Below are 9,929 nucleotides of genomic sequence, written 5' to 3'. Positions count from 1 at the left end.
TAATTACTACTTATAATCATTGAGTGCTTAGATTGGCCAAGATTAACAAGCAGACATATCGGATTGCTCCGTATATAATATTAAATCATTTTTAATTGTGACAGTAACTTCGCCCATTTTTTGTCCTTTTTGCAAAGAAATTATAAATTGAAGTTTTATATCAAAATACATATCTTTTTTTACTCAAAGCAATTACCATTTCTGACATTTTATTAATAATATATCTACAGAGTTATTCACAAAATACGTAATAACCCTTCCGACAAAAAAAGTATATGAAAATTATCTATATTTTCTTACAAGACGAACTCCATCTAAACGGTTAGATGGGAAAGCTAAACCATTTTTTTTCAGTGTTCTATCAAAATCTATCAAGGCGTACAATCAAACAAATTACACGAACCAAATTATATCATCACCTTGGATACAAATCCTATCTAATTCAATCAAACGAATTAAACAAAACGAAATTTATCAGCACGTAGACCTTTCTATCAAATTATATATTTGTCGAGAAATCGTATACTTTCATTGAAAGATTTTCTCATTGTATAAGATTTTATAGAGCTTTAATAACAATATGTTGATAAAAAAGTATCAGACTTTTTAGAACTGGACTTCGATACAAATATTCTAGGTTCTGCAAAATAAGATATGATAAAAGATGCAAGGCTGGTCAATCAAATATTATATCCGTAATTCCTGTCCATTTAAATACGCTTTTTTGATAGAAACCCAATCACATCTGTCAAAATTTTCGGGAAATTGTATAGTTTTCTATCAATATTTTCGTATTGAAACTCTATCAACTCGTATACCCGCCAGATTTGTATCTAATTCTTTAAATGTGACTAATATCTCGATTTTTATCAAATGCTGTCCGTTGTAAAATCTTAGATTTTTTCTATCAACTTTTTTTTATTGAAACTGTATCAGGTCTTATGAAATAAAACTGAAATCTCTAAAGAATAACCGGGCACGGTAGGGCTACACCTCCGATAAACACGAATATAATTAATTAAGTTGATAGACTCTCTGCCAAAAGTGTTTGATAGAAATATACAAAAGGACATTCTTGAAATTGCTGACACAGAAAAAGAATTGAACAGTATTATTTTTTAAAAATTAAATGCTATAAAACTTTTAAAGGAGAGTTTTATTTTGAAATTTTGAATCACGTACTACCAAAGAAGTACCTTTCCTTTATAAAATGACAAATATTTATACTTTAATTTCCTTTATATTTTGTAGTCAACTAAGAAAAGTATCTCTTTTATTTTGAAAAAACAAAAAGTAAAATTTCAAATAGAAATAGAAATTTATTCATAGTCTTTTCAAATAAATACAGAAGTATTTAAAAAAAAATTATAAAATAAAAACAGTAAAAACATAATATAGTATCAATATATTCAATATACATTCACTTAATAACACTTGTCGAATGAAAATATAATTGATTAATTCATTTATTAACAAGTTAAAAAATGTCTGAATAATATAAAATTGTTTAAATAATTATCAAATATGTTAAGCAGGAAATATTATCCCTGAAATTCATCAAGTGTATCATTTATCACGAAAAATAACTTTTCACTATTTACAGACAACAAAATAGTTTACACAAATAATGATTGTTTAAACCATTGAAAATTAGTTCGAAAATACTTTAAAACTTGTGACTTATCGAATGTAAAAAACTAACTTCGAAAATTTAAAAAAAAATACCGTTTAGCATGAACTTGACATAAAATTGAGATTTGGCATTTTTGGGGCATTTTCCCGGCACAATACAAGGGGGTTGAAAGGGTCAAATTTAATACTTATTGAGTGGAAATTATTCCTTGAACATTTTCAAAGAGATGAACATTTTTAATTATCAAAAAGTTAATAACAATATTTCTTTTTTCCATTTTTTCGAAGACCGAACTTCTTCCGCATTTAAAACCCCATGTTAATTTCAAAAATCCGGGGCACGGGTTAATCTTGATCGTTTTGAAAAAGTAGGGAATTTCTTTTTCCGGAAAACGAACAAAAAAAGGGGGGGGGCAATCACTAAATATCGAAATTCGAATTTTCTTGACCATCCTAATACTCTATCTAAGATAGAGAGATAGAGAGCTCGAAACTTTTTTTAAAATAACTTGATATTTTATTTTTTAAGCGTTTAAAAACTATACAAAAGCAATAAACAATAAAGAAAAGTCAAATGCAAAAAAAGCTTTAATAAATTTAAAGGCAAAAAAAATTCTACGCTATAGAAAAACCTCCATAAAACACTCAAGTTTATAATGTGAAATAACCCTTCCTGAATAATAATTTTAGATATGTAAAACAAACATTGAATTATAATTATTTATTTAAAACTGCAAAAACTACCCAAAATTAATAAACAGTAATGAAATGTCCATAAAACACACATTTTGTAATTTACACATTTTTTTCAAAATGTTTCTTCAGTTCTTAATTTGAAATACCACTTCCTAAAGAACAATTGAAAATATTTAAAATTTAAAATTAAATTTTACTTATTCAAAAAAGGCTAAATATTTAACAAAAATTTAATATATTAATAAAACCATTCAAAAGTAATAAACAATAAGAAAAGTCGACTGCAAAATGCTTAAAGATCCATATTGAAAAAAGGAGCTTCTGCTATACAAAAACCTCCGTAAAACGTACAGTTTTCCATTTATCCAATTCTTAGATAATACTTTTTAAATCAATTTTTAATGTGAAATAACATTTCCTAGCCATTTATTTGAAATATATAAAAAATGGCGCCAAATTTCATATAAAAAATCGTTTATAATTTTGTATTTAGAAGCGTATAAAAATTGAACGTTTCTAAAAGTCTTAAATACATCAAATTAAAAATTGTATGGCGAAAGTTTTTAAATTTTAAAGTATTCAAACGGGCAAATTGTTTAATTGAAGCGTATGTTTCAACAGGAATTAAAATATATTGAAAATTTGAAATTCAAACCATTTGAACTTAAAACTCTTTTAATAGGAAGCGCAAAAACCGATCACATGCCAACATGAAGGATTCAAAAATTCAAATTTTAAAAGTCTTTAATCAGCGAAGTTTAAAAATCAACAACTTTTAAATTCGAAGTATGAAAAAAGAAATATTTTTAAATTTTGAGAACTAAATTTTAAAATTCTTAATTAGAACCGCTGTACGAATAAATGAGAATGTAAAAACTAAACTTCCAAAAATTTCAAATTATTAACTTTTTTAATAATACTTCACGGTTAAAATTGATTATTTTATACCTAAAGATTCTCGCATTAAGAAGTGAAATAAATCAAACTTAAGTGCCTAGAAAATTATGAATCTTCAATTCGAATTTTTTCAAACCTTTTAACTCCAGAACTAAACATTCAAGGATTTTAATAGTACAGAAAATGATTTATGCTTTTTTAAATGTTGAGTTAAGTTGTCATAATTATATTCTGTCAATGTAATTACTTACTATTAATTAATTTTCTCAACTAAAATATTGAAAAAAATAGATGCGCGTTTAAACTAAAAGCAGATTTATTATATAAAATTACACTATGTGCTCGCATGCGGTACAGATAAACCGCAATTTGATTCTGCATACAAAAAGTAACAGTAATTCTAATACCAGTAACATTTTTGTGGAATTCGATCTTCCTTAATGCCCATTTTGTCCATAATGTCCATTTCAAAAGTCTTCAATTCAGGCTGTAAGAAATTGGATTATATTACATATTTATATGATAGGTTCAAAGACCAAGAAGTCCAATTAGCTAACATTTATTATCTGATGTGAGTGCTTTTTTCAAATTAAGATTTCAAATAGATTTGTTCCAGCCCATTTTTTAATTTTGTAATAGTTTTTTCATTAACAACAATAAATAAATATTACAATAAATATTATGTACAAATAACAATATTATAAACAAATATTATGTACAAATATTATTACAATATATATTTTGTACAATATTTTAATACCTGATAACAGTCGTTAATTATTTACATAAATTTCATAAACAAATACAGTTTTTCTTTCAAATGGCAGATTTCTATTCTTCACCTAGATCGACTTTAAATTAATTAGCCAAATCCTTATCTTATGATACTTTATCAAGGGACAATAACTATTTATTTTATAAACAAAAATTATAAACAAATTTTCTGACAAGTTTTTAAGCTGTGAGTTTAAAAAATTTTCATAAAAAAAACTATTTTTTTTACTAAATATCGTAAGGGAAGAATTCTGCCAAGTAATTTAAAGCTGATTCTGTTGAAAAAGGCTAATCTGCCGGTAGAAAGTTTTATAAATAAATAGTCCTTTCTGAATAACTGATAGTCGATTAAAAAAAACTAGAGCAGATTTGTATTAAAGGAATGCATCTACTGTAAGTTCTGTTTCGAAACAAGGTTTTTTATTTTGCTAAGGGCGGATCCAGAGAGGTAAGATTATTCATATTTACGTTAATATTTTAATAACGAAAAGATTTTAATTTTAAATTAAAAAAAAACAGTTGAATTGAATAAAAAAATACGATTTTTCAACAAAATACTTGAATCTTCAATAAAAAAAGATTTTTCAGTCAACAAAAAGAAATCCAATAAGAATTTCAACAACAAAAATCAATTTTCTACTAAAAAAAAAGGAATTCTGAACGAAATGCATATATTTTCAACCAAACAGTTGAATTTTTAACCCATAAGATTATTTTTGTTATGAAAAAGACGAATTTTCAAAAATTATATAAATTTTCAGCCAAATAGTTGAATTTTTCAACTAAAAAGTTTAATTTCTACATAAAAATAGAATAGGTCATTGTTTATTTAAAACGAAAAAAATAATAGTTAAATTTTCATTTAAAAAAAAATTATTTTGAGTTGAAAAAATTCATTTTTATCACAAAAAGGGGGGTTTCAGCAAAGAAGTTCAATTCTCAACCAAAGCAATGCATTTTCTATTAAAATTAGAAAGCTTTATGTAAAAACAAATATCATTACTACTTTTACTCAATACATAAATTAGACTTAGTACATTACAGAAATTTATAATACTATAAAATTATTATTATTTAATTTATTTTTATTGTATTCTATTATTTTATTAATTAATTAATTGATTCACTATTAATTGTTCATAATAATTTCTGGGGGGATTATATTGACCCTAAAAAATAAATGTTATAGAAATTTTTATTAATAATACTCTGATACTTAATTTCCTCATAAAAATCTTCATTAAAAAAGTACTTTTATCATAAGCGTTAATCAGTTAGCATTTTCAGTAATGCCAATTGTGGCTATTTATGTCGCTCAATGGACGTTGTCGGTCTTTGAGATGTTGTTGAAATGTATATCAAAATGAAAATAAAATCAATACACTATAGACTAAAATAGACTAAAATCATTCTTACATTTATTTAGAAATATTGGAATTTAAATTTAAAATATTCTAAACATTTGAGCATTTACATTTTAATTTCTCTATAACATTAAAAATATATAAAAAGGCTTTAATCAATCTTATTTCCTTTAACCAAAAAATAACTATAAAAGAAAAAAAAGTTTGAAGTTATCTTTTAGAAAAGTGTATTACCGTGAAAGTAATTTTCTCAACATCTTCTTTTTTGGTATCTTTATCGGCAGGTTTGTAAAGATTTGGAAGTTTATAGTCTATTGTTTCCATGTCTGAGGCTGGAATAGGGATTACTCTTCCCGTTCGTCGAGAGACTCGAACTTTTTCTCCACTTTCTGTATACCTCCACTCAATTTTAGTCGCTTGCCTGAAAATACAAGAAGAAATATCCATAATTATTTGGATTCGCTTATTTTTATTTGCCAGAAAAAGTTTATTTTAAACCCTTATGGCTCATAACAAACTAATCCAGGGTGGCCGCTTTAATCGACGAAATAAATTCCCCGTCATTTCTCGGCTTTTTGTCGGTTCGTAAACATTTTTCACGGTCAATGAAATTTAAAAAGTGGAACACTAAATGTACACAATTTTCCACTTGAAGTAAAAAAAACTAAGCTTTAATTGAAAGCACTCAAAGCGGACCTGTTAAATTTTGAACTTTTAAAATTGAAATTTAAAAGTTTTTAATTACGGAATTTTGTATTCAACTGCCTAATAATTTACTTGTATAAAATTGAAAGCACTAACATTTTGAATATAAGAAAATGAAAATCTTAATAATATATAATTAGTATAGTTTTAAGGAATTTTAAGCTAGAAACATCAAATATTGAAAAAATTGAAAAAGTTTGAACTGAACACTTCTTAAACTAGAAATTCAATAATTTTCTTTTTAAATAGTTTAAACATCCTTGGAAAGTTTCAATATTTCATTTCAAAATCTTGAGAAATCTAGAAGTTGTTTTAAATTTGTTTTAAATTTTTAATTATTTTGAACATTTTTTCAGAACTTCTAAATATCTGTTAAAATGAATTGAAATTTTTTTACAATTTTCAGAAAATCCTACAAATTTTAGAACATTTCTTTACAATTTGGATGTATAAATAACAATTGAACATTTATTATTTTTAGGCGAAATTTAAGCTTCCAAAGAATAAAACATTTTATTAAGATTTATAGGAAAATTAAAAATAATTTTTATTTTGCAAAATTATTTTAAGAGAATATTTAAAAAGTTTTTCAAAGATTTAAACAAAATTTTCAAAAAAGATTCTAGAAGATTTTAAAAAAACTTTCTAAAATTTGCATGATAATTTTGAATCTTTTAAAAAGTCCTAAGTATCTCTTAAAATTAATCAAATTTTTTCTACAAATGTTCATTTGTAAATTATACATCAAAATTAAAAAATTTCACTTATAAATTAAGCATTTTTCAAATACAACAATTAAAATTGTTACGTTCAAAGTTTCAAAGCTCTTCGAAATTTTAACGTTTCCAGGTTTTCTATGTCAAACAATTGAGTTAAAGATTCTTTACTTTTAAATATTTAGTTTCAAGTTACTTGTCTTAAATAAAAATTCAAATATTGCTAAATATTCAATAATTAATTTTTTGTTTAATTACAAATTTCAAATTGAATGGGTTAAAAGTTGAATATTTTAGACTGAAACAATATTTTAAATTTAATAAAATCCATTAATTAAGAATATATTATTGTGAAGTTATTTTTAAGGAGAAAATAGTTTATAAACTTTCAGTCACACATTTACATTTGTTTAATCTGAAAATTCTGAAAATTGTTAAATTTTGAACTGGTTTAAAATCGTTTTGTCAAATCGTTTTTGTTCACTTTTTATTGCTTAAAGTACAGATAAATTAAAAAACATTATTTATTTATTAAATAAAAATGTTTTTTATCCAAAATTTTCAACGTTAAAGGCTTTTATTTTTTATTTGTTCAAGTATTTAAGAAATCATTTTAAAATTCTTTAAATTAAAAATGTAAGCTTAGAAATAAAAATTTGCAATGGAAAATTTTTAAAGTAAAAAAATGTTGAATTACGCGTTGTAACCGAAATAATAGCATAATTTAAAAACACAACAATCCCAGTAATTATTTCAAAACTGTTGAAATCGAATGTGGACAGATTTTTCTTCTACAAATTTGTAAAATCCCGGTGAAAAAAAAATCACTGTCATTTCCCGGTTTTTCCCGGTCTCCAAAAATTCTCGGTCATTTCCCGGCCCAGAGGCCACCCTGTAATTATTAGATCTGTCAATGAATTTGTGGCAGAATTTTTAGAATGATATCAACGTAAACTTACAAATCACTTGGATCGACCAGAGCAACCTCCCGCGTAACTAGAAGTGGTTTTTCTTTTAAAGTCGGTATACCTTCAAAATCTTTAGACTTTCCATACATTGTTATTTTTGTATGAAGGCCCTCGACAGTAATCCAGTTTCTCTCTTGAAAAATCTGCTTCACTATTCCCTGTTTTCCTTTGTCGCGACCAACTAGAACTTCGACCTAAAAAAAATCATGTGGTCTCAAATATTTACAGTTTTCTATTCATGCAAATCTTTCGTAATTTATTTAATAAATTGCAGGATTAACATTCTAAAAACAGCACAAAAAGGGGAAACTAGGGTAATTTTTTCACGAAATAGGGGGAAAATAGGTGAAAGATTAGACATTTATTTTCACCATTAGAAAAGAAGAAACAATCCATTTACAAGAAATTGTATAGTTTTTAGATAATTTAAAATGATTTTTTAATGCTTTCTGCCATTAAAGAATTTTTTAAATTAGATATACTTAAGTCTTAGGTAGTTGAAAATTCCTTCACGGCGACATAAATAATACTGAGAAAACATAAAATTTGTTAAATATGCGATTTTTATATGATGTAAATCGTTTTTATAATGAAGAATATATATCCTTCTCTAAAATTTCCTTCATTAATACTTGAACCGCAATACTAATAAGTATAATTGAATATTTCTGTTCAAGACTTGTTATTTCATCCTAACTATAATTCATATTCTTAATTTAAATTGAAAAAGAACTCTTCAATGCTCTTAAACTCAAATCAAAAAATAGTTCAAGTTTGAGCGTGTTTGCGTTCTTGAATTTATATTTTACAATATTAAAAACAGACTATTTAAAAATGCACAATGACAACATTTTTTAGTATTAATTTAAGTTCTATACATTTTTTAAACTAAACCTCTTGAAATTCTTTGGAATCTTTAAAAATAACCTAAAATCTTTAAAATCGTTCGAAATTTGTCGAATTCCTTGATGTCCCTTGAACTTTGAAAACCGTATAAATCCTTTTAAATAAAATTTAATTTATTCCCTAAATTTATCTAAGAATTCATTAAAATCCCTTGAAATCGTAAAAAGCCATTAAAATAAGATGAAATCATTTCAAATTCCTTGAATATAAATTAAATTTAAATTATTCTTTAAATCTATCTAAGAACAACCCGTTGAAATAAAATACAAGCGTGCGAAGGTTTTTTATTTTCTTATGTACGAAATATAAGGTATTTAAAAATCCATAATAAACACTTTTTTAATATTAAGATTCCTAACATTTTTTTAAACAAAATCTCTAAGTTCGAAACTTAGGTTAAAATTCCTTAACATCGTAAAAAGCCATTAAAATAAGTAGAACTCATTTCAAATTCCTTGAATATAAATTCAATTTAGATGATTAATTAAATTTATCTTTAAAAATCCGTTGAAATAAAATGCAAGTGCGCGAGGTGCGCATTTACGTCCCTGGATTATCATTTCCTAATATTCTAATCATAAAGTATTTAACAATGCACAAAATCTTAATAATTTAAAATCTTTAAATACTTCAAAAAATGTGCATGTCCTTCATACCCCTTGAAATTGTTAAAAGCCGTAGAAGTTTCTTGAAATAAAATTTACTATATTCCCTAAAGTTCTCTAGAAATTCGTTAAACTTCTTTCAAATACAATTAAATTAAAATTAAATTGATCTAAAAACACCGTAAAAATGTTGGATTATGGATTTTTATTTTTTAATATTAAAAACAGATTGTCGTACTTTATTATAATCAATTTCAAAAATATTTATGTAATTTTTATAGATTCAGCCAAAAAATATTGTACATATTCTAGCTCTCTAGTTAATTTTTAAGCTTTTGACCTTGATTTTCATGTTTTTGATGAAATTTTGAAAATATTTTCCAGTTTAAAGCGAGAAATTTAACCTGAAAATAGACAAATTTTTATTATCTTACCCGATCACCACGGAAGAAGGACCATTCTTTAATCGGTTCAACATGTACTTTGTTTACTGTTGATCCAGGCGCATTTTCCAAATAAAATTCTTGAGTCCATGGACGATTAGTCGTAAAAAGAAACTTTCTGCGTTGCACTGTCCTAGGAAGATACTGAGGCTTTCCACGAGGAGTTTTCCAGTAAACCTTTAGAAAAATAGTGTAAATATACTTCATAACTTTGAATTAGCTA

The 9,929-nt window shown here is 24.9% G+C and overlaps 1 protein-coding gene across 1 annotated transcript in view; it reads right to left on the bottom strand.

Annotated features, from left to right (window-relative positions):
* Positions 1-3,604: 3,604 nt before the first annotated feature.
* The window catches only part of LOC117176148 (probable 39S ribosomal protein L24, mitochondrial), a 10,704-nt gene continuing 4,379 nt past the window's right edge, over positions 3,605-9,929 (bottom strand). The window contains exons 2-5 of the mRNA XM_033366231.1: positions 9,698-9,883; positions 7,744-7,946; positions 5,598-5,784; positions 3,605-3,712 (exon numbers count right to left, since the gene is read on the bottom strand). Of these exons, the coding sequence (XP_033222122.1) occupies positions 3,626-3,712; positions 5,598-5,784; positions 7,744-7,946; positions 9,698-9,883 (663 nt within the window). The 3' untranslated portion in view covers positions 3,605-3,625. The remainder of the gene's footprint in view (positions 3,713-5,597; positions 5,785-7,743; positions 7,947-9,697; positions 9,884-9,929) is intronic.

The sequence above is a fragment of the Belonocnema kinseyi genome, chromosome 7 (assembly GCF_010883055.1).
Source record: "Belonocnema kinseyi isolate 2016_QV_RU_SX_M_011 chromosome 7, B_treatae_v1, whole genome shotgun sequence".
Classification (NCBI taxonomy): domain Eukaryota; kingdom Metazoa; phylum Arthropoda; class Insecta; order Hymenoptera; family Cynipidae; genus Belonocnema; species Belonocnema kinseyi.
Note: the sequence above shows the minus strand (reverse complement) of the source record. Positions and strands in the feature narration are given on the sequence as shown.